This window comes from Brachyhypopomus gauderio, unplaced genomic scaffold, assembly GCF_052324685.1.
Source record: "Brachyhypopomus gauderio isolate BG-103 unplaced genomic scaffold, BGAUD_0.2 sc46, whole genome shotgun sequence".
Taxonomy (NCBI): Eukaryota; Metazoa; Chordata; class Actinopteri; order Gymnotiformes; family Hypopomidae; genus Brachyhypopomus; species Brachyhypopomus gauderio.
In genome coordinates, this window is record NW_027506872.1 from 15001 (window position 1) to 39888 (window position 24888).

General features: G+C 44.6%; 1 protein-coding gene across 1 annotated transcript in view; it reads right to left on the reverse strand.

Annotated features, from left to right (window-relative positions):
- The window catches only part of ric1 (RIC1 homolog, RAB6A GEF complex partner 1), a 57235-nt gene that overhangs the window by 14401 nt on the left and 17946 nt on the right, over positions 1 to 24888 (reverse strand). Inside the window, exons 3-10 of the mRNA XM_076986295.1 lie at positions 19686 to 19765; positions 19120 to 19227; positions 18858 to 19000; positions 14095 to 14231; positions 10980 to 11071; positions 10200 to 10288; positions 9476 to 9620; positions 6200 to 6250 (exon numbers count right to left, since the gene is read on the reverse strand). Of these exons, the coding sequence (XP_076842410.1) occupies positions 6200 to 6250; positions 9476 to 9620; positions 10200 to 10288; positions 10980 to 11071; positions 14095 to 14231; positions 18858 to 19000; positions 19120 to 19227; positions 19686 to 19765 (845 nt within the window). The remainder of the gene's footprint in view (positions 1 to 6199; positions 6251 to 9475; positions 9621 to 10199; positions 10289 to 10979; positions 11072 to 14094; positions 14232 to 18857; positions 19001 to 19119; positions 19228 to 19685; positions 19766 to 24888) is intronic.

The following is a 24888-nucleotide window of genomic DNA, read 5'->3' on the forward strand; positions in this document are numbered from 1 at the left end:
GTACTCTGTGGTTATGGGTCAGGTTTAACTCTGACCCATCAGACGCTCCTGTACAGTGTGCTCTGTGGTTATGGGTCAGGTTTAACTCTGACCCATCAGACGCTCCTGTACAGTGTGCTCTGTGGTTATGGGTCAGGTTTAACTCTGACCCATCAGACGCTCCTGTACAGTGTGCTCTAGGGTTATGGGTCAGGTTTAACTCTGAACCATCAGACGCCCCTGTACAGTGTGCTCTAGGGTTATGGGTCAGGTTTAACTCTGACTCATCAGACGCTCCTGTACAGTGTACTCTGTGGTTATGGGTCAGGTTTAACTCTGACCCATCAGACGCTCCTGTACAGTGTGCTCTGTGGTTATGGGTCAGGTTTAACTCTGACCCATCAGACGCTCCTGTACAGTGTGCTCTGTGGTTATGGGTCAGGTTTAACTCTGACCCATCAGACGCTCCTGTACAGTGTGCTCTAGGGTTATGGGTCAGGTTTAACTCTGAACCATCAGACGCCCCTGTACAGTGTGCTCTAGGGTTATGGGTCAGGTTTAACTCTGACCCATCAGACACTCCTGTACAGTGTGCTCTGTGGTTATGGGTCAGGTTTAACTCTGACCCATCAGACGCTCCTGTACAGTGTGCTCTAGGGTTATGGGTCAGGTTTAACTCTGACTCATCTGACTGTTACGGCCCTGCGTGCCTTGTGTTGTTGTTGTTGTTGTTGTTGTTGTTGTTGTTGTTGTGTTTTTCTGCTGCTCCGCTGTCGTCCTCATGATGCCGCCGCCCCCTCTCCTCCCTAACTTCTTCGCCACGCCTTACCTCCAGATTCCCCAGGTGATTGGCGGACAAGACGTGACGTGTGCCATCAGCTTCGGATAAAGACAGCGCAGAGTCGGCAGGGACGAGGGGAGAGTAGAGAGAGCGTGCATTGTTGCGATATTGTTGGTGTTCTGTGTCTTTGAATTCTGTGTACCGATTCGATCTGGTTTGTCGATATTGATTCTGGTTTTGCCCCATTTGATTCTGGTTGTTGGTTAAACATCAGGCATGAAAATGGGTCAGGGGTTAAAAAGGTGAGAAGACTGGAGGGTGGGGCATGTGACGTCATGGGGATACTGCGACGGGGCGTTGACATGTGGGGAGGGCGTTGACATGTGACGTCATGGGTATACGGCGACCGGGGGGGGGGGGGGGGGGGGGGGGGTGGTAACTGTAGTCATACTTTAGACTTGGTCTTGTCATTTGGTATTGACATATCCAGTTTAGCAATTCTTCCTCTGTTTCTGACCACAGCCTCATAACATACGAGTTGTGTTTAACTGACTGTGTTCATCGGCCACCCCGCTATCAAATTAAACGAGCTATAACACCCAGCACCATAGCCGCGCTCACTGATATTTTACCGGGTCTGACAAACACTGATCCACTTGTAGCTCCGGAAGGACTAGAGCGTTTCACCGAGCACGTCGAGACTTCCCTTCGTACAGCTTTAGACAAAGTTGCACCACTACGATATAAGAGAGCCACGGAGAGAAGAATAGCGCCATGGTACAATGAGCACACGCGTAGTCTCAAATGAGCCGCGCGGATCCTGGAGCGTAAATGGTGAAATATGAAGTTAGAAGTGTATAGACTATCATGGAAAAGCAGCCTTATTGAATATAAGCATGCCCTCCATATGGCAAAGTCCTTATACTTATCGGCCTTAATAGAAAAACGTAAAAACAATTCAGGACTCCTTTTTAAAACTGTTTCCAGCCTTACGAGGAGTCATGAACAAAACAATTCTCTTATTCCACTAGAGTGTAGCAGTAACAATTTTATGAAATTCTTTAATGATAAGATTGATAAAATTAGGGAAAACATTAGTAGTGCTATCTCAGAGCCTGTCAACATGCCAATGCACCTTGACAGCTGTCTGGTCAGCTCTGATGCCCTGTTAGAGTCCTTCTCCCCAATTGGTCCACATGCATACTAGATGCTGTACCAACCCATCTACTTAAAGAATTACTGCACAGCAATGTAGAACCGTTGCTTACTATAATAAATTATTCTCTGAGCCTGGGCTACGTTCCCAGTTCATTTAAACTTGCAGTCATCAAGCCGCTAATTAAAAAACCTGGTCTTAACCCCCAAGAACTGTCCAACTATAGGCCAATTTCTAATCTGTCATTCATATCCAAAATTTTAGAGAAAGTAGTTTCTTCACAACTCTTCCTTCTTACAGACAGAACATGTCTTAGAGTTATTTCAGTCTGGATTTAGAGCTCATCACAGCACTGAAACAGCACTAACTAAAGTACTGAATGATCTCTTAATATCCTCTGATAAAGGACACATTTCGTTTCTCATACTGCTAGACCTCAGTGCTGCTTTTGACACCATTGATCATAATATTCTACTTAATAGACTGGAGACACTCATTGGCATAAGAGGTCAAGCACTCTCCTGGTTCAGGTCCTACCTGACAGATCGTTACCAGTTTGTGCTAGTAAATAACGAATGCTCTGAGCATTCTAAAGTAAAGTATGGTGTCCCACAAGGATCTGTACTGGGCCCCATATTATTCTCATTATATATGCTACCACTGGGCACTATCATTCGTAGGCATGGTATTAGCTTCCATTGCTACGCAGATGATACTCAGTTGTATATATCTTCTAATCCAGATGATACCACCACAACTCTCAAGATTGAGAACTGCGTCCAGGATATTAAAAACTGGATGGCGTCTAATTTTCTTAAACTAAATTCTGACAAGACTGAGGTACTGATTCTTGGGCCTAAAGCTGTTAGAAGCAATTGGGCTGATATTCCCCTTACCCTAGATGGTTTTTCAGTAACACCAAAATCTACTGCAAAAAGTTTAGGTGTCACTATTCATTCTGATCTTTCATTTGACACACATGTATGCAATGTCACTAAGGCTGCCTTTTTCCATTTACGTAATATTGCCAAGCTGAGACACTTACTTTCATTAGCTGATGCAGAGAAGCTAGTTCATGCTTTTGTCTCGTCGAGATTGGACTACTGTAATAGTCTTCTAATTGGATGCTCTAAACAGTCCATAAAGAAGCTACAACTTGTACAAAATGCCGCAGCTAGAGTCCTAACCAAGGCTAGGAAATTCTATCATATTAGTCCCACACTCGCCGCACTACACTGGCTGCCGATTAAATATCGCATTGAATTTAAAGTTCTCCTGTTAACCTATAAGGCGTTAAATGGTCTTGCCCCACAATATCTGAGTGAACTCATTGATTACTACAACCCATCTTGCCCTTTGCGCTCCCCAAAATGCTGGATTTCTCGTAGTTCCAAAAATTAGTAAAACTACAGCCGGAGGCAGAGCTTTCTCTTTTAAAGCCCCTCAATTATGGAATAGCCTTCCAGCTCCAATCCGAGACTCTGACACAGTTCCAATATTTAAATCTAGACTTAAGACTCACCTGTTTAGTCAAGCCTTCAGCTAAAATTCCCCTTGTAAGGTGTAGGGGCTTGGGGGCCCCCAGACGTTGAGATTTCTGGTGATCTGAGATGTTGATGCTGTCATCCTGCTGTGTCTTGGCATCACTCTATTTGTGACTATGACTTGACTGGAAAGCAATGTCTCAGTGAGCCCTCATGCCTGTGGTCACCTCTGAACCCCTCCCTTTAGTTATGCTGCTATAGATTAGTCTGCCGGAGCCACATGCTGATCACTGGCACATGAGCTACGTACATTTAAATCAACGGTGGTTTAAATTCATGTCCACTCAGTCTGTATTATCTATCTTCTTGCATGGCTCTACCCAAGACGATTGGATACAGGCACCTGCAGGCACCTGGGGGATGGTCTGGCTGCCGGTGGATGTGCTGATGCTGGGGTTCACCTGGGGAGTAACACTGCAGTCGGAGCCTACAATACCAGCATCACTGCTCCGACACGGAATGAAAGCCTGGCATTCATCAACAGACATTTACAGTGACAATATCAAAACCCAGAACTTTCAATTCTACCTTTTACCTAGTCTGATTGTGTGAATTATGTGTGACTTGTGTATTTGAGTGTTAACGGGCCGCCCAATAGCGGATGGGTTCCCTTTTGAGTCTTGGTTCTCCCGAGGTTTCTTCCTATTCCCCACCATCATAGGGAGTTTTTCCTCGCCACTGTCGCCTTTGGCTTGCTCATTAGGGTTCTGGACCCATAGTATTGTTAACCTTGTAAACCCTGTAAAGCTGCTTTGCGACAACTTGAGTTGTTAAAAGCGCTATACAAATAAACTTTGATGGATTGATTGACTAATGCGTGCGAACAAGATAATTAAGTATTACTTTATATAAAGCCAGGTTTACCTTCCTTGGGCAGTCAATTTGCGAACATCCCTGGGATCTGCTTGCTTTGCTGTGAAAAAATAAACTTTGTTGCCGCGTGTGAAAGGCGACATTAGTATCTCGTTCCCACGCGTTAATAAGTCGTGGCCACGCGTTATTAATTTTTTTACATGATGTCACCTTACGGGCTCCGTAAAATATAGTAAAATCCATTAAAAAAATTTTTTTGGCTGTCATGTCAATAGATTCAATGTATGGAGCCAGATCCTTAAACGCGAGAAGCCGCTTTCGCCATTCCAGATGGCTCAGTCAAAACCATTACGTCTTAATGAACCAATAAATACATCAGCGGCGAAAATGAGTGTAAAATACCAGGTTCACGTGTTTTTATTTTCTAACATGGGCTAAAGCACAGGGTAGACTCAAACGACAAGCGTTTACAACTTCATCTTCAATCTTTTCAGCCCTGGCGCGAATGTCCTCACACGTCCCTGGATTCACCAGTTACAACTACAGACACACTAGAAAAAAAAATCTTGTTTCTTATTTTATGTCACCGTTAACTACTATCTATCTACCTATTTATCACAAGAGCTTGTGGCTAGATCTGACAGTGTTCAAGGCTGTATCGAACGGCAGTAACGTTGTTTTACCGCAAAATATGAAAACGATTGAAACCATTAATAACCCAATTAAATCCACTGGGAAATGTACGATGTGGTAAATGTAGTGGTAAATGTACGATGTGGTAAATGTAGTGGTAAATGTACGATGTGGTAAATGTAGTGGTAAATGTACGATGTGGTAAATGTAGTGGTAAATGTACGATGTGGTAAATGTAGTGGTAAATGTACGATCTGGTAAATGTGGTGGTAAATATGATCTGGTAAATGTAGTGGTAAATGTACGATCTGGTAAATGTAGTGGTAAATGTACGCTCTTCTGCCTTGTCCCCCGGTGTAGCACTAGGTCCTGCTTCTCGTCCCGCTTAGCAGTAAATGAATAACATGAATGAAGAACATTCGTATGATTGAAACGCTATTTGGTCTCTATGATGGTTCTGGGCGGAAACTGCTGGCCACTGTCATTGAAATTGCCGATTTCGGAAGTGCTCTGTTTGCTTATTAAGTCAATATGATAATTAATACATATAATCTCCGACCCCCCCCCCCCCCCCCCCCCCCCCAAAAAAAAAAAAAAAACCTCATCGGATTACACGATTCACGTAGGTCACCCTTTTCAACTTCAAAACGGCGAATTTCGCCGAAATGGTGACATATTTTCATGCCTGAAACATACATGTACATATACATATACATATACATATACATATATATATATATACACATATAATATATATATATATATATATATATATATATATATATATAGCTGTATAAAGCCCACGTCTTGTAATTATTGTACGTAACATGTGGTTTGGTTGTGGTTTGGGTGAGTAGGGAACACGACGCTCTTTTATTTGCAGTTTTGTGTTTTTTTTGTTGGTTGTTGGATTATTGTTTGTCATTTTGAGCACTGTCGGTTCCTCAGAAATCAACCCTCCACTGTACCAAATAAATGCACATATGTAAATACAACCCCCCATTCACTTCCGCGTATTTCCCAGAGTTCGTCTTCGTTGCTGTTATTACCCCGTAAGCCTAGACCGGGACGTAACAAGACGCCCCAGTACAGTGTGCTCTAGGGTTATGGGTCATCATATGGAGGAGTCAACACACATGGTTAGAGGTCAGGGGTCAGGGAGCCAACCAGCATGGCCCTGCTGTGGTAAACACTGGTTAGGGGTTGGGACTCAGGGAGCTTCGTGAGGCTTTGCAGACCACTCACCATAGAGCCGAGTTAGGGTTAGGGGTCAGGGGTCAGAGGGCACTCCACCATGGAGCTGACCCCTTCAACGGCTCCTTCTTAGTACCGTCCGAACGATACCTGAAGGAACAGAAAAGAGGAAAACATAGGAAACAGGAAAGCGTCAGAGGTGAGGGGTGTGGTGCTAACTAACCTAACCCTGTGTGTTGAGGTGCGTGCGTGTGTGCGTATGCGTGCGTGGTTGAGGTGCGTGCGTGTGTGCGTATGCGTGCGTGTTGAGGTGCGTGCGTGGTGTGTGTGTGTATGTATGAGTGTTGGCGTGTGTGTGTGTGTGTATGTATGCGTGTTGGCGTGTGTGTGTGTGTGTTTGTATGCGTGTTGGCGTGTGTGTGCGTATGTATGCGTGTTGGCGCGTGTGTGTGTGTGTGTGTGTGTGTGTATGTATGCGTGTTGGCGTGGTGTGTGTGTGTGTATGTATGCGTGTTGGCGCGTGTGTGTGTGTGTATGTATGCGTGTTGGCGTGTGTGTGTGTTTGTATGCGTGTTGGCGTGTGTGTGTGTGTGTGTTTGTATGCGTGTTGGCGTGTGTGTTTGTATGCGTATGCGTGTTGGCGTGTGTGTTTGTATGCGTGTTGGCGTGTGTGTTTGTATGCATGCGCGTGTTGGCGGTGTGGTGTTTGTATGCGATGCGCGTGTTGGCGTTTGTATGCATGCGCGTGTTGGCGTGTTGGCGTTTGTATGCAGTGCGTGTTGGCGTTTGTATGCGTGCGTGTTGGCGTGTGCGTTTGTGGTGTGCGTGCGTGTTGGCGTGTGTGTGTGTATGCATGCGTGTTGGCGTGTGCGTTTGTGTGGCGTGCGTGTTGGCAGTGTGCGTTTGTGGTGCGTGCGTGTTGGCGTGTGCGTTTGTATGCATGCGTGTTGGCGTGTGTGTTTGTATGCGTGCGTGTTGGCGTGTGTGTTTGTATGCGTGCGTGTTGGCGTGTGTGTTTGTATGCATGCGTGTTGGCGTGTGTGTGTGTGCGTGTTGGCGTGTGTGTGTGTGCGTGTTGGCGTGTGTGTGTGTGCGTGTTGGCGTGTGTGTGTGTGCGTGTTGGCGTGTGTGTTTGTATGCATGCGTGTTGGCGTGTGTGTGTGTGCGTGTTGGCCGTGTGTGTTTGTATGCGTGCGTGTTGGCGTGTGTGTGTGTATGCGTGCGTGTTGGCGTGTGCGTTTGTGTGCGTGGCGTGTTGGCGTGTGTGTTTGTATGTGTGCGTGTTGGCGTGTGTGTTTGTATGCATGCGTGTTGGCGTGTGTGTTTGTATGCTTGCGTGTTGGCGTGTGTGTTTGTATGCGTGCGTGTTGGCGTGTGTGTTTGTATGCGTGCGTGTTGGCGTGTGTGTTTGTATGCGTGTTGGCGTGTGTGTGTGTGCGTGTTGGCGTGTGTGTTTGTATGCATGCGTGTTGGCGTGTGTGTGTGTGCGTGTTGGCGTGTGTTTGTGTGCGTGTTGGCGGTGTGTTTGTGTTGGCGTGTTGGCGTGTGCGTTTGTGTGCGTGCGTGTTGGCGTGTGCGTTTGTTTGCGTGCGTGTTGGCGTGTGCGTGCGTGCGTGTTGGCGTGTGTGTGTGTGTGTGTGTGTGCGTGTTGGCGTGTGCGTTTGTGTGCGTGCGTGTTGGCGTGTGTGTTTGTATGCATGCGTGTTGGCGTGTGTGTGTGTGTATGCGTGCGTGTTGGCGTGTGTGTGTGTGTGTATGCGTGCGTGTTGGCGTGTGTGTGTGTGTGTATGCGTGCGTGTTGGCGTGTGTGTTTGTATGCATGCGTTGTTGGCGTGTGTGTGTGTGTATGCGTGCGTGTTGGCGTGGTGTGTGTGTGTGTGTGTGCCGTGTTGGCGTGTGCGTTTGTGTGCGTGCGTGTTGGCGTGTGCGTGCGTGCGTGTTGGCGTGTGTGTGTGTGTGTGTGTGCGTGTTGGCGTGTGCGTTTGTGTCGCGTGCGTGTTGGCGTGTGTGTTTTGTATGCGTGCGTGTTGGCGTGTGTGTGTGTGTATGCGTGCGTGTTGGCGTGTGTGTGTGTGTATGCGTGCGTGTTGGCGTGTGTGTGTGTGTATGCGTGCGTGTTGGCGTGTGTGTGTGTGTGTGTGTGCGTGTTGGCGTGTGCGTTTGTGGTGCGTGCGTGTTGGCGTGTGTGTTTGTATGCGGCGTGTTGGCGTGTGTGTTTGTATGCGTGCGTGTTGGCGTGTGTGTGTGTGTGTGCGTGTTGGCGTGTGCGTTTGTGTGCGTGCGTGTTGGCGTGTGTGTGTGTATGCGTGCGTGTTGGCGTGTGTGTGTGTGTGTATGCGTGCGTGTTGGCGTGTGTGTTTGTATGCGTGCGTGTTGGCGTGTGTGTTGTATGCGTGCGTGTTTGGCGTGTGTGTGTGCGTGTTGGCGTGTGTGTGTGTGCGTGTTGGCGTGTGTGTGTGTGCGTGTTGGCGTGTGTGTGTGTGCGTGTTGGCGTGTGTTTGTGTGCGTGTTGGCGTGTGTGTTTGTGTGCGTGTTGGCGTGTGTGTTTGTATGCATGCGTGTTGGCGTGTGTGTGTGTGCGTGCGTGTTGGCGTGTGTGTGTGTATGCGGTGCGTGTTTGGCGTGTGTGTGTGTATGCGTGCGTGTTGGGCGTGTGTATGCGTGCGTGTTGGCGTGTGTATCGTGCGTGTTGGCGTGTGTGTGTGTATGCGTGCGTGTTGGCGTGTGTGTGTGTATGCGTGCGTGTTGGCGTGTGTTTGTGTGCGTGTTGGCGTGTGTTTGTGTGCGTGTTGGCGTGTGTTTGTGTGCGTGTTGGCGTGTGTTTGTGTGCGTGTTGGCGTGTGTTTGTGTGCGTATTGGCGTGTGTGTTTGTATGCATGCGTGTTGGCGTGTGTGTGTGTGCATGCGTGTTGGCGTGTGTGTGTGTGCATGCGTGTTGGCGTGTGTGTGTGTATGCGTGCGTGTTGGCGTGTGTGTGTGTATGCGTGCGTGTTGGCGTGTGTGTGTGTATGCGTGCGTGTTGGCGTGTGTGTGTGTATGCGTGCGTGTTGGCGTGTGTGTGTGTATGCGTGCGTGTTGGCGTGTGTGTGTGTATGCGTGCGTGTTGGCGTGTGTGTGTGTATGCGTGCGTGTTGGCGTGTGTGTGTGTATGCATGCGTGTTGGCGTGTGTGTTTGTATGCATGCGTGTTGGCGTGTGTGTTTGTATGCATGCGTGTTGGCGTGTGTGTTTGTATGCATGCGTGTTGGCGTGTGTGTTTGTATGCATGCGTGTTGGCGTGTGTTTGTGTGTGTATGCATGCGTGTTGGCGTGTGTTTGTGTGTGTATGTGCGTGTTGGCGTGTGTTTGTGTGCATGTTGGTGTGTGAGAGACTCACGCATAATCTTCCCCCAGTGTGCAGATGAGGTGAGCTCCAAACACACTCCACAGAGAAAGACCCCCGCACTCCCATGTAACCATGACAACACTGTAGTCTGGTGACCAGCGGATCAACTTCACAGGACCCGTCTTATTCCAGATATCTGAGAGACAGACAGAGACAGTGAGAGGGAGTAAGACTGACAAGACAGACAGGTGTACCAGTGAGAAGTTCCCTAATAAACCTCACAAACAGGGCAAGTGTCATATCTGCATTGCACACTAGGGGGCAGCACTGCTCTATGACGCAGGATTGTGGGCACTTAAATACTCTGACATGTCTCAGTCACTGTAAACTAAGGACTCATTCCTGTCAGCCTATAGGAGGAGGGGTCAGAGGTTGTGTGCACCAGACTCCCAGACCTCTGACAGCCAGTACACTGCTGTAACTATCATGCACTGGGTGATTATCTTCAGTCAGGAGGCTGTGATCAGATCCATGGGGGTCTTAACAGGGTCGTACGGGTTCATTTAAACACACAGATAGCCTGGGTTAGGGTTCACCTAACTCTAACCTAAACCTAACCTAACCTCTAACCCTGCACAGTCATGTTGGAAGAGGGAGGGGCCAGCTCCAAACTGTTCCTACAACGTTGAGATCATGGAATTGTCCAAAATGTCTTGGTATGCTGAAACACCGAGTTCCCTTCACTGGAACTAAGGGGCCAAGCCCTTGTGCTCACCTGGGTAGTGTTTGGGGGTTAGCTCCAATTTGTGAGACAGCTGCATTGATCCTGTAGTGCTGTCAATCATGTAGACGAACACGGAGCCACTACATGTGCACGCACACACACGCACACACACACACAAAGTCATCTTGCTACTGCGTTAATTAGGACAACTACTGAAACATACATACATCATATACTTATTTATAGCTGTGTGTGTGTGTGTGTGAGTGTGTCAGTGAGTGTGTGTGTGTGTCAGTGAGTGTGTGTGTGTGTGTCAGTGAGTGTGTGTGTGTGTCAGTGAGTGTGTGTGTGTCAGTGAAGGAGACAGCTCAATAAATCTCTTGCCAGGGTGGCAGACTGCACATCAGCAGGAAATCCTGACATCCAAATTCTGTAGGGCTTACATAATATATTATTTATTAATCATTATCTCCATCTGGGCTTACGCAATACTGATATTGGAAAGGTATTGATATTGGAATCAAGCAATACTGATAATGGAAAGGTCGGGGTTGGTCCCGGTGAGTGACGGGGTTGGTCCCGTTGGTCCCGGTACGTGACGGGGTGCGTGACGGGGTGCGTGACGGGGTGAGTGGGAGTGAGAAGTCCTGCTGTGGTGCAGTGATCTACCACACTAGTAACCCCTTAATATACAGTTGGCATATTTAGCAATATAGTGATATCAAAATAGCAAAATTTTTCTATGCATCTAACTCATACCTGGTTAGAGTTAACTCTAACCCCAACTCTAACTCATACCTGGTTAGAGTTAACCCTAACCCTGACTCATACCTGGCACATCCGAAGGCCATGAGTCTGTATTTGTTGTTCACTGCAACACACGTCCCGTCAGTCACATCTGCTGCCCAGACACCCTGTAAGTGCTACACACACACACACATTATAATTACATACATTTTCTTCATATACAGAGCTACACACACACACACACACACACACACACACACACACACACACACACACACACACACATACAGTTGTGATCAAATTTATTCAACCCCCAATGCTGCGAAGGGTTTTATGGAATTCAGTGCACATTTGTAATTGTGTTCATAATGAAATCTTACAAGGACTTGTTAAAGAACTAAATGCAACTAAGATAGCATCAATTTTTTTTGTCATAAAGTATTAAATGGCCTTTTTGTGATTTCTTCATTGACACAATTATTCAACCCCTTTACGACTACCACTCCTAAGAACAGAGGTTCATTCCAGTGTTTTCCATCAGGTATTGAAAACATCTGTGGATGTCAACGAGCAGCAATCAAGCATGATAAGCACCAATTAGGCAGATTTAAAAGGACTGTGATACTCAGCTCCTTCTAGACATCTACTGGTGTGTTTCCAAGCATGGTGAAGGCAAGAGAATGGTCCCAGAAGACAAGAGAAGAGGTTATTGCTCTTCACAAGAATGGCAATGGATATAAAAAGATTGCGAAGTTGTTAAATATTCCAAGAGACACTATCGGAAGTATCATTCGCAAGTTCAAGTTAAAGGGCACAGTGGAAACGTTACCTGGTCGTGGCAGAAAGAAGATCCTGACCGCGACTGCTGTGCGCTACCTGAAGCGTAATGTGGAGAAAAATCCCCGCGTGACTGCTAAGGAACTGAAAAAAGACCTGTCAGATGTGGGCACTGAAGTTTCAGCTCAGACAATAAGGCGCGCACTGCATAACGAAGACCTCCATGCCAGAACGCCCAGACGCACCCCCTTGCTGACTCCAAAGAACAAGAAAAGTCGACTGCAGTATGCCAAAAGTCATGTGGACAAGCCACAAAGGTTTTGAAAGAGTGTACTGTGGTCAGATGAAACTAAATTAGAACTGTTTGGGACAATGGACCAGCGCTATGTTTGGAGAAGGAAGAACCAGGCTTATGAACAAAAGAACACCTTGCCTACTGTGAAGCATGGTGGGGGGTCAATTATGCTTTGGGGCTGTTTTGCTTCTAATGGTACAGGAAAGCTTCAACGTGTGCAGGGTACCATGAATTCCCTTCAGTACCAGGAGATCTTGGAGGAAAATGTGATGGAGTCAGTCACAAACCTGCGGCTTGGGAGACGTTGGACCTTCCAACAGGACAATGATCCGAAGCACACATCCAAGTCCACTAGAGCATGGTTGAACATGAAAGGCTGGAACATTCTAGAGTGGTCATCGCAATCACCAGACTTAAATCCAATTGAGAACCTCTGGTGGGACCTAAAGAAGGCAGTTGCAGTGTGCAAGCCTAAGAATGTGACTGAACTGGAGGCTTTTGCCCATGAAGAATGGGCTAAGATACCCATAGGTCGCTGCAAGACACTTGTGTCAAGCTATGCTTCACGCTTGAAAGCTGTCATAACTGGAAAAGGATGTTGTACTAAGTACTAAAAAATAATGTCACTAGGGGGTTGAATAAAACTGATAATGATGTGAGCACAGTAAAGACATTTGTGGTTATTCCATCATAAATATTATGTTATGTTTGTCTAATTTATAAGTGCCTCTTTGATATAATTGTAAATAAGATGACTGAAATGATCAAAATCAATGTCAAACTGGCCAAAACACTTTATTTCAGTGGGGGTTGAATAAATTTGATCACAACTGTACACACAAACATCACCCAGACAGCGCCGCACACATGCACACACCTAGGATTGCAGCGGTAACCGGTTTCACGGTATACCACGGTATTAAAATGCACGGTTATCATACCGTGTGCGTTTGCTTATTACCGGTAAAAAACAAGCCAGCGGAGAAATTGACCCGCGCATGCGCAACTCCGCTCCGGTTCAGCTACTCAGCACACAGCAGTGAGAATGGCAGAAAGTGCATCAGACTTAACAAATTTTTTAACAAAAAAAAAAAAGCTTAACTAAAATCAGTGGCGAAAATTACGTAATCGCGGTGGCTCCGCCGGTGCGCGAGGGTCTCGCGCGCTGTCGATTCGCGAGGTCGTGCAGCTCTCGAATTTTGTAACTTTGCGTGCGCCGCGCCTCAGCGCAATGAACAAAGTCATGTTTGCTGGGTTCATACACCTTTATAAGGTGGAATTAAAGCACTTGTACGTAACTTTAAAGGTCCGTTTCAATATTTCCCAGCACCTTAAACTTAATTAAGTTAAATATTTATACATATACTCAAAATAATTAGCTTTTTATTAAATTATTTAATGGTTGTTTATTTTCAAAACGCCCAATCTTAACGTCTTCACGTTCTCTCGTGTTTCGTCCTGGAATTACAAGAGGCTCGTATTTGTTAACCTAATACAAAAGAACTGTGCCGAGTCGCGCGCTACGGTCACTAGTGAAAGTGTAAATCATCCATAGATTTTTAAGGTCCTTGCTTTCACTGGATGTGAAAGACGCCATTAATTTACATGCGTTCATTTTCAAATTTTAACGTGCCTGTTTTTCATATGTTAAAACCAGACTCGGTGTGAAAGCCTTAAAATAGAAATCTCTATTGTGAGGATCATGTCAGAAATAAATCCTCTCTTTCTGCAGTATCTGGTTATATTCTAACTTGGCAGTACAACGGACGTTTACAACAGTTGTTGATCAGACACTGACCCCGGCTGAGTTTATCAGATATTAAATAATTTAAACTTAAATAATTGTACTGAAATCCATGATTTAGGTTTATCTAATTTTGCAGTATTTATATAAACATGTGTACAGCTTATTTTTTTAAAAGGAGACATTTTGTATACAATAGTTCCAGGTTTCTACAATAAATAGTTAATTGAACAAAAAAAAACTTGTTTGTAATTTCTTTAAGGGTCAGTGTATCTTATAATAATATACAAACTAACTGTGATACCGTGATACCGCGGTATTTTCTGAGACGGATATCATACCGTGAAAATCTCATAGCGTTGCAACCCTACACACACCCTTACCTCTGTGGAGAGGCGGCTGGCTGTAGGTGTGAGGAAGCCCAGTCTGCCATCTTGGAAGACGACCGCAAAGCCGTCCAGAGTCACGCAGTACTCCATGTCTTTAATGTGGACGTTGGTGAGGTCTAAAGAGGGGCCGCCTAACACACACACACAAACACACACACACACACACACACACACACACACACACACGGTCATGTTTACACAAAGACCAAGACTAGTCTGCTAAAGCAGCACGCAGACTGGACTGGACTAAGCCATATGGACTAAAACACCACTGCTGCAGCTCAGCATAATTTTACCGTCTGTGTCCTGGACGGTTTAGGGTTTAGGGCTAGTGTAACCCTAACCTAATCCTAGATGGCACTTTAAAGGGTTAAACAGCTTGGTTGCTTGTGGACTTTGTGGGCATATTTTGTAATTGGGGCTTAATTGTGCTATCAGAGTCATGATACGTGATACACGATGGACGTGAGCGGTCCTCATGTCTTCTGATTCACTCCGTTGGCCATCACGCTGTAACGTGATTCCCCCCGCTGGCCATCACGCTGTAACGTGATTCCCCCCGCTGGCCATCACGCTGTAACGTGATTCACCCCGCTGGCCATCACGCTGTAACGTGATTCACCCCGCTGGCCATCACGCTGTAACGTGATTCACCCCGCTGGCCATCACACTGTAACGTGATTCACCCCACTGGCCATCACGCTGTGACTTCAACATCAACCTCCAAATCAGTGTGAGACTAAACTTTAAACAGTAATCAAAGCTCATGGTCCTTACTGAGGAAAGATTCATCACCATACAAATCCAGGTTGATTCTATCGGCCAGCACTAACCCAACCAACACACTCGCTGCAGGTCCAGGGAGAAGGGGATGGCATACACACACACACACACTCACACACACACTCACACACAAACACTAGGGCTGTGAATCTTGGGGAATACCACAATTTGATTCCGAATCGATTCTTGGGGTCATGATTCGATTCAAAAACGATTATTTTCCGATTCAAAAACGATTATTTTCTGATTCAAAAACGATTCTCAGAATTTCAGGAGCTACTCTGGTCTGGTGGCATGAAAGCAGAGTACATTTATAAAGATATTATAATTTTAAAGGTTTTATCAACATATTGCAATAATGTAAACACACAAAGGTAAATCCAAGACAGTATGTCTGATTTATTTATTCTTGCACATATGTTTTTAACTTGTACAAACACAACACAATATCTTTGAGGCTGACACTCAAGCTACTTGAACTGCTCACAGTTATCAGAACACTACATTAAACTAATAAAACTGTAGTAAAATAAATAAAATTGGTAGGCTTAGGCTAGCTGTCACAACTTCCACTTCACAGATATATATAAAAAATATATATACAGTGGGTTGCAAAAGTATTCATACCCCTTGAACTTTTCCATATTTTGTCACATTACAACCACAAACAAATATATTTCACTGGAATTTAATGTGAAAGACCAACACAAAGTGGTATACAATTGTGAAGTGGAAGGAAAATTATACATGAATCAACATTTTTTTTACAAATAAAAAACTGAAAAGTGCGATGTGCAAAATTATTCAGCCCCCCTGAGTCAATACTTTGTGGAGCCACCTTTTGCTGCAATTACAGCTGCAAGTCTTTTAGGGTATGTCTCCACCAGCTTTGCACATCTAGTGACTGAAATTCTTGCCCATTCCTCCTTGCAAAACAGCTCAAGCTCAGTCAGATTGGATGGAGAGCGTTTGTGAACAGCAGTTTTGAGATCTTGCCACAAATTCTCAATTGGGTTTAGGTCTGGACTTTGACTGGGCAATTCTAACACATGAGTATTCTTTTTTTTTTTAAACCACTCCATTGTAGCTCTGGCTTTATGTTTAGGGTCGTTGTCCTGCTGGAAGGTGAACCTCCGCCCCAGTCTCAAATCTTTTGCTGACTCCAACAGGTTTTCTTCCAAGATTGCCCTGTATTTGGCTCCATCCATCTTCCCATCAACTTTGACCAACTTCTCGGTCCCTGCTGAAGAGAAGCACCCCCAGAGCATGATGCTGCCACCACCATATTTGACAGTGGGGATGGTGTTTGCAGAGTGATGTGCAGTGTTATTTCTCCGCCACACATAGCGTTTTGCATTGTGGCCAAAAAGTTCAATTTTGGTCTCGTCTGACCAAAGCACCTTCTTCCACATGTTTGCTGTGTCCTCAACATGGCTTCTGGCAAACTGCAAACGGGACTTCTTATGGTTTTCTTTTAACAATGGCTTTCTCCTTGCCACTCTTCCATAAAGACCACATTTGTGTAGTGCACGACTAATTATTGTCCTGTGGACAGTTTCCCCCACCTGAGCTGTGGCTCTCTGCATTTCATCCAGAGTCACCATGGGCCTCTTGGCTGCCTCTCTGATCAGTGATCTCCTTGTTCGGCCTGTAAGTTTAGGTGGACGGCCTTGTCTTGGCAGGTTTACTGTGGTGCCATACTCTTTCCATTTCCGGATGATGGATTGAACAGTGCTCCGTGAGATGTTCAAAGCTTGGGAAATCTTTTTATAACCTAAGCCTGCTTTAAACTTCACCAAAACCATATTCCTAACCTGTCTGGTGTGTTCTTTGGACTTCATGATGCTGTTTGCTCCCCAATATTCTCTTAACCAACATCTGAGGCCGTCACGGAGCAGCTGTATTTGTACTGAGATTAGATTACACACATGTGGACCCTTTTGAGTCATTAGCAGTCATCAGGCAACTTCTGAATGCAATTGGTTGCACTCAGGGAAAATGGGGCTGAATACTTTTGCACGTCGCACTTATTAGTTTTTTATTTGTAAAAAATGTTTTGATTCATGTATAATTTTCCTTCCACTTCACAATTGTATACCACTTTGTGTTGGTCTTTCACATTAAATTCCAGTGAAATATATTTATGTTTGTGGTTGTAATGTGACAAATTATGGAAAAGTTCAAGGGGTATGAATACTTTTGCAACCCACTGTATATATACACCGTATTTTCTAAAAGCCGCATATCTACTGAACTGAACACATTTAACTGAACTGATCAGTTTCTGAACGATGCCTGTAGCATTTCATGTGCGACAGTTTTAGCTTTCAGCCGGTGTTGTGTCGACTTCTGACTCCCCTCGTTTATCCGCGCATAAAGACGCTACAGATTATATTGTCGATTTACGTTTCTATGCATAAATAAGAGCTAGAATTTAATTATCCATCACAGCAAACGGCACGGCATTATCTTTGTCCAAAGCCACACTGGCTCAAGGGTGTTAATTATTTTAAATAAAATACACACTGGCTATACCAAAGTTCACCTTTGACCACAATTTCGCAGTATTACAGCAGTATTATGTCACAATATATAAAAACTAGAGTGCTCAATGAACTAAGTTATAATCACTCAAACATTGTATGAAAATAATGCCGTACACCGTGGCCAATATGAGCACGATACAGAGACATTTACAGCAGCACCACAGCTCAGTACTCAGATCAACATATCTCACTTGGTAGCAGGGACAGAACGGCGCTTTGGCAAGTTGAGACAGCAGGATATTAGTGTGGGGATGCTAATATGTGGACATGTTAATATTCTTAAAAATGAACATGGCAGTGTAGTTGCATCAAATTCAGTGACATACTTGGTCAGGCTCGGTTTGCACTATTTGCACTCTGTATAGACAGAGTAGAACTTTTTGTTTTGCACATAATACAGTGAGTCCCCGCTTAACGATGGGTCAGGTTAACGACGGACCAGAGTCACGACCGATTTTTTATTTTATTTTGCGCGGTGCACGGAGGAGCACTGGCAGCACTGTGTGGTGTTGTGGAGTGTTGTGTACGATAAGCTGAGGCAGCGCGGCCTCCACTGCAGCCCAATCTCGGCAACGCAATCGCTGTTTCTCACACTGCACGCACACACGAGAACATTGTTAGTTTTTTTGATACTGTATTTATGATTAAAGCGTATATAAATCTAGGGTGACGCTTAACGACGAAAACTCTAACCCCGTCATTAAGCGGGGACTCATTGTAATATTGCAGGGTTGCCAACTTTTCAAGATCACTTGGGGGGGGTAAAAATGGGCACTAAGTATTATATCGTGATCGATCGATCGCCAGTGGTTGGCGCCAGAGCGAACTAGTAAATCATTGAATCATAGATATGAATCAGAGGTAAATAAACTTTTTTTTTCGCCGTGAGAAATCGGAAGTGTGGCGTGTGAAGACAGTCGAATGCATGTGTCTCACGCTCAATGCGTGAGAGTTGGCAACCCTGAATATTGTTTGTGCTTGAAAAAAGAAATATTTTATTTTAACTTTTATGAAATTTTATTTTTATTTCAATTTGTAGAGGAAGAAGTTTATTAAAAGTTCATGCTTACATAATAAAACATTTCAAAATGCATGTGTAACTCAGTTAAATAAAAGTCTGTTGTCCAGTCATATAATTTGTCATTTTAGTTTTCTTAAAATCTCATCTCATCTCGTTAACACAATATCTTGTCTCGTCTCGTGAGCCGAGTGTATCATCACACCCCTACTCTGTAGCCTTGGCTTGCTTGCATGCCTGTACATAGTCAAAGCTGGTTCCTTGTTTTGCCTAGCACTATGGTGGCTGAGAATGCACACCCGCACCCGAAAAAAATTCGATTGTTTTGAAAATGATAATCGATTCTGAATCGTTCAATGTTAGAAATTCCTGCACCCCTAACACTTACACACACACACACACACACTCACTGCGTGAGGACTGCAGGTCCAGGGAGAAGGGGATGGTGCTCAGGTTGACAGCTCTGCGGCCGTTGGGCACGCCATCCCAGTGTAGCATGTGCAAGAAACCATCAGCTGTGCAGACCAAGAGGTCATCCTGCAAAGACTCCAGACTGGGGAGGAGAGAGACAGAGAGAGACAGAGAGAGAGAGATGCACACTAGACACACACAGACACGTAGAAAGAAAGTGTGTGTGAATGTGTGTGTGTGTGTGTGTGTGTGTGTGTATACCTGGTAATAGGAGCTTCCAGGTCAACTGGTTTCTTCATTTCCAGACTGAGAGCAGGAGCGCAATGTTCCTCTTTGTAGCCTGGAGTCACCTTCACCCGTGGGTTACCCCTACACACACACACACACACACACACACACACACACACACACACACACGAGAGCATGAAGCAGAAACCACTCTAAACACCTGAAATGAGTTTAAAGGCCTCAAAGGTCCCATCCCAATCCCCACATGACACACTAGGACTGATGAGATCTGATCATAACACCGAAACAACAGAGTCTCACTCTCAGTACACAAACACATTCACACAGAGAAACATGCACAGGGTCAGAACCAGGACTTTAACTCTGGGGAAGATGGAGAAGGGCTGGAGGTGTGGGTATGAAACATGAACCAAGTACAGAGATGGACCGAGAAAAACAATCAAATATGAACACAAAGGTCTGAAAAGACTGAAAGAGGGTAGAAATATGTATGTGGCTCAGAGTGGGGCTGTGTGTGTGTGTGAGAGAGAGAGAGAGAGAGAGAGAGAGAGAGAGAGGGAGAGTGTGTGTGTGTTCACCTGGGGTAAACAGGCTCATACAGGTACTTGTCTTCACCTCCACCCACCACGTCAAACAGCAGCACATATCCATTAGAGGCCTGAAAACACAGAAGTGATGAGCACACACACGCACTCACACAGGCTCTTACACACACACGCACTCACACAGGCTCTTACACACACACACACACACACACACACACACACACACACACACACACACACACACACACACACACGGGTCGTTTTTAGAAACTCAGGCTTCCGTATGTGTGTTTAAATGAGCTACACTACACGACCTTTTGTGTAAAAGAATCTTCATAACAAAACACAGAAGACCAACAAAGTTCCTCCAGATGTAAGACAACAAAACTGTCAAAGCTTCAAGACATGATGTGGTCCTGCAGGACCTCAGAAAACCTCTCACCTCCCCTGCCCCCCTCTCCTCTCTCTCTCTCTCTCTCTCTCTCTCTCTCTCTCTCTCTCTCTCTCTCTCTCTCTCTCTCTCTCTCTCTCTCTCTCTCTCTCTCTCTCTCTCTCTCTCTCTCTCTCTCTCTCTCTCTCTCTCTCTCTCTCTCTCTCTCTCTCTCTCTCTCTCTCTCTCTCTCTCTCCCCTGATACCCAGAGCAACCCAACTCTGAAACCCAGCACTGGTCACCGTGACGACCGTTGATGACTAGAGTAACCCAACCCTGCAACCGGGCCATGGTCACCGTGACGACAGCCGATGGAAAACCAGGTATCCGTTTTCAAAAGCAGCGACAAGATGATCATGAAGAGCACCAACACTAACCCCTAACCCCTAACTAGGGCTGGGTATTGATTCAAATTCCAAGAATCGATCCGATTCCGATTCTGAAGATTAAGAATCGATTTTTTTCGATTCGATCCGATTTAATCGATTCGATCCGATTTGATCCAATTCGGGGTTTAGTGTTATTAAAAATGTATTTGAGCTGTTTCCTGACTGTGTACAGAAGCAACATGTTAAAACTAGTATTATATCGATATTAATCAGCAAATAGTTACTGGTAGTTGGTAGTTACTGATGGCTGGAAGACTGGTGAAAAGGGTCATCATAAATCTACCTTCAAGAAAGGTAATCCAGGACAATAAACAGAAGACATCTTTGAGGTGTCTATATCTGCAACAGTGGGCTCCTACTGGGACACTAACCAGTGCATTATTATTATTATGATTTAAATAATTAAGAATTCACCCATAAGCTGTTGCTACCAAATGCATTTTTATTTTAAAAGTGCTCACACTTAATAAACTGAAAGTATAAAATGTAAACGTGTATTTTTCTTTAAAGTGAGAATATAAGAACAGAACTCTCACGTTACGGTCCCCGACCCCTCCGTTTTGGGCGCGTTAACGTCGTCTGCGTCTAATCGTCTACGTCGGTGTATCTCCGTGGGTGCGGGTGCGTCTTGTGATAGTCCTCACCTGTGGCTCGTCTCGTAATCACGTGGGGTTGATGTAGTTTGTCTATTTAATTTGCGCTCGCGAATGCGTCCTGTGCTCGTCTTTGTTTGAGTCACACATGTTCTATGTAAACGTGTTTTATGTGCGCTGTCTGCGCTTCGGTAAATGTAATAAACGTATCGATTTGGAAAGTGCAAAGGATTCTGTCTCATCCATCGCCTTGCGCCCAACGTTACAAGAACATTTAAAACTTTTTTTAAACTGTAAAAACACTGAGTAAACGGTCAGTGACACGGACTAACTGTAAATAGTCACTGACACTGGATAAACTGTCTTTCTGTTTTTAGATTTCCGATTTGACTATCGTCGTTACCGGCACTGTCCGACGCCAAGTCGTTTTACAGTTAGTTAGACCGAGCACGCCTGCGTGAATTCAGTGACGAGGCGGGGGTAAAAGTTCACTACAAAATCGATCTTTGGACGTACGAATCGATAATCAGATCATCATATGCAAATCGATTCTGAATCGGAAAATCGATTTTTTCAACACAGTCCTACCCCTAACCTAGCACAGAACACACAGAACAACACAAGATGATCATAAAGAGCACTAACACTAACCCCTAACCCAGCACAGAACACACAGAACACCACAAGATTATCATGAAGAGCACTAACACTAACCCAGCACAGAACACAGAGAACAACACAAGGTGATCATGAAGAGCACTAACACCAACCCCTAACCTAGCACAGAACAACACAAGATAATCATAGCTAACCCCTAACCCAGCACAGAACACACAGAACACAAGATGATCATGAAGAGCACTAACACTAACCCCTAACCCAGCACAGAACACACAGAACAACACAAGATGATCATGAAGAGCACTAACAATAACCCCTAACCTAGCACAGAACACACAGAACAGCACAGCAGACAGACAGCACAGAAAACACAGAACAGCATGACAGACAGCACAACACAACAAACAGAAAACACAGAACAGCACGACAGACAGACAGACAGCACAAAGAACAGAACAGAACAGCACACAGACAGAAGCAGTGTAAACCTAACCCTCTAATAATTTTAAAGAATATCCTTCTAAAAAAGGCAGACTGAATACACATGCTAGGAGTATGCAAATGAATCCACAATAAATAAAATAATAAAAACCTGATTTACAAACTTTTTTCCTACAATAAAAAATTGGTATCTGTCCAGAGTCATGAAAGCACTATTAGGTAATATTTTTCATACGGCGTAAAAGTCACCAGTAGGCCTACTGATTATTGTTTAGGAGAAACGCAACTGCTTAGCGGCTGTTAGCTAACAGGGTTACCCTTTCGTTAATCTGGCTAACACCTGAACTTGCTGCCACACCTTTAACCCCAACGTATATGGGTGGTTGACATGACATGGCGTTTTTTTGTCCAAAGTGTCAAATATACTTAAATTATAAAAAAATATGTAAAAAACTGTGGTGATATTGTTCAGAAAGTGCTGTTTTATATGAATTTACAGAACATTCATGGGATTAACATTCCTTTTTTTTTCACAATTTTCAACCAAACTAAAAAAAAGCTCATATGGCATGACTGTCCCAAGCACATTTCACATAGTTAAGATTTTGAATTAAAACAAGAAAATTAATTAATTTTCTGTTTACTCAATAATATATTGATAACCCAGATGTCTACTTTTGAGTCTGCTTGGCTAAAAGTTCAGGTCTAACATTTTGAAGCCACCCTTAAATAAAACATTTTGTCCCAAAAATGGATGTCATATGGTGCGACGCCATATTCCCTTTTTTAAACAGACAATTGTTTGGAGACCTTTGGGGAGTGGGGGTCCTCCTTCTTTCAGGAGATAGAACAACGCCTCAGAGAAACACTGAAAGTTACAAGGTGAGTCATCACTCTTCATGTTTTCAAAAAAATCTAGTATATCCAGCAATCCTGCTTCAGTTCCCTTCATGTGTCTTTTGGTGTGACACACTTTACACAAAAATGCCCAAACTAAATTACTTTTCAGTCAGTATTACCTTTAAAACTATATTGTCACATTGTAGTTAGAATGGTTTTATGGTGTTAGCATAAAGGCACATTGCTTAATGTCATGCTAAGTACATGAAACCTCATATGGTGTGACCATCATAAGGTGTGACAGGGTTTTCTAAGTACATGAAACCTCATATGGTGTGACATCATAAGGTGTGACAGGGTTTTCTAAGTACATGAAACCTCATATGGTGTGACAGGGTTTTCTAAGTACGTGAAACCTCATATGGTGTGACATCATAAGGTGTGACAGGGTTTTCTAAGTACATGAAACCTCATATGGTGTGACAGGGTTTTCTAAGTACATGAAACCTCATATGGTGTGACATCATAAGGTGTGACAGGGTTTTCTAAGTACATGAAAACTCATATGGTGTGACAGGGTTTTCTAAGTACATGAAACCTCATATGGTGTGACATCATAAGGTGTGACAGGGTTTTCTAAGTACATGAAACCTCATATGGTGTGACAGGGTTTTCTAAGTACATGAAACCTCATATGGTGTGACATCATCATATGGTGTGACAGGGTTTTCTATGTACATGAAACCTCATATGGTGTGACATCATATGGTGTGACAGGGTTTTCTAAGTACATGAAACCTCATATGGTGTGACAGGGTTTTCTAAGTACATGAAACCTCATATGGTGTGACATCATCATATGGTGTGACAGGGTTTTATAAGTACATGAAACCTCATATGGTGTGACAGGGTTTTCTAAGTACATGAAACCTCATATGGTGTGACAGGGTTTTCTAAGTACATGAAACTAGAGGTCTGCACGGGACTGCTATTTTAATCCCGCTCCCGCTTGTTTTAGACCCGCTCCCACCCGCTCCCGCCAAAAAATCGCTTGTTTTAATCCCGCTCCCGCCCGCACCTGCTTGTTTTAATCCCGCTCCCGCCCGCACCGGCCAAAAAATCGCTTGTTTTAATCCCGCACCCGCCCACCACATACACATTTCTGTCGCCCCCGCCCGCAATCCTAATATGAATTGAATTAATTAGATTTAGTACTTGAAATTTTCTTATGTATTTATTAAAACAGCAATATAGCGATTGATCGCGCTGTCCCATTTCTTATCACAGTCCAAACACATCCCGTCAGGTGACGTACACCAACACTTTCTGACATGTATCACAACAAGCCGATTTCCATCTCCATTAATTACAATGGAATATGACTTCCATACATCAGACTTTCCTGTAGTTGGCTTAATTGTGGTGTATTCGCCTGTTTTAATAGAATTTTCCACAGCTGAAACTGGTTGACCGTCTACAGCAGGGGTCGGCAACCTATGGCACGCGTGCCACCATTGGCACACCGAGGCATAGTCACTGGCACGCGACACGCTGGACCAGCATCAGCAAAAATATATATTTTAATATAAATTATATTAATGGATTATACTTTCGCGAGTGACCGTAGCGCGCGACTCCGCACGCACACCTCGCGCGAACGGCGGAGGCGTTTAAACTTGGCGATCGATCGCGATATAATACTTTTTGTGTCGATTTACACCTCTCCCCCTCCTCGGTCAACAATTTAAACTCGCCGCCATAGTGGCAAACTCATTGACTGGACATGTTAAAGTTGACACTCCATGTCTCAAAAGGTTGCCGACCCCTGGTCTACAGTCTCTGCCATTTCTGTATCAAAACGACAAAATGACGCACACTTCATGTTCACGTGATCAGTTGCTTAGCCAATATTTTGAATTAG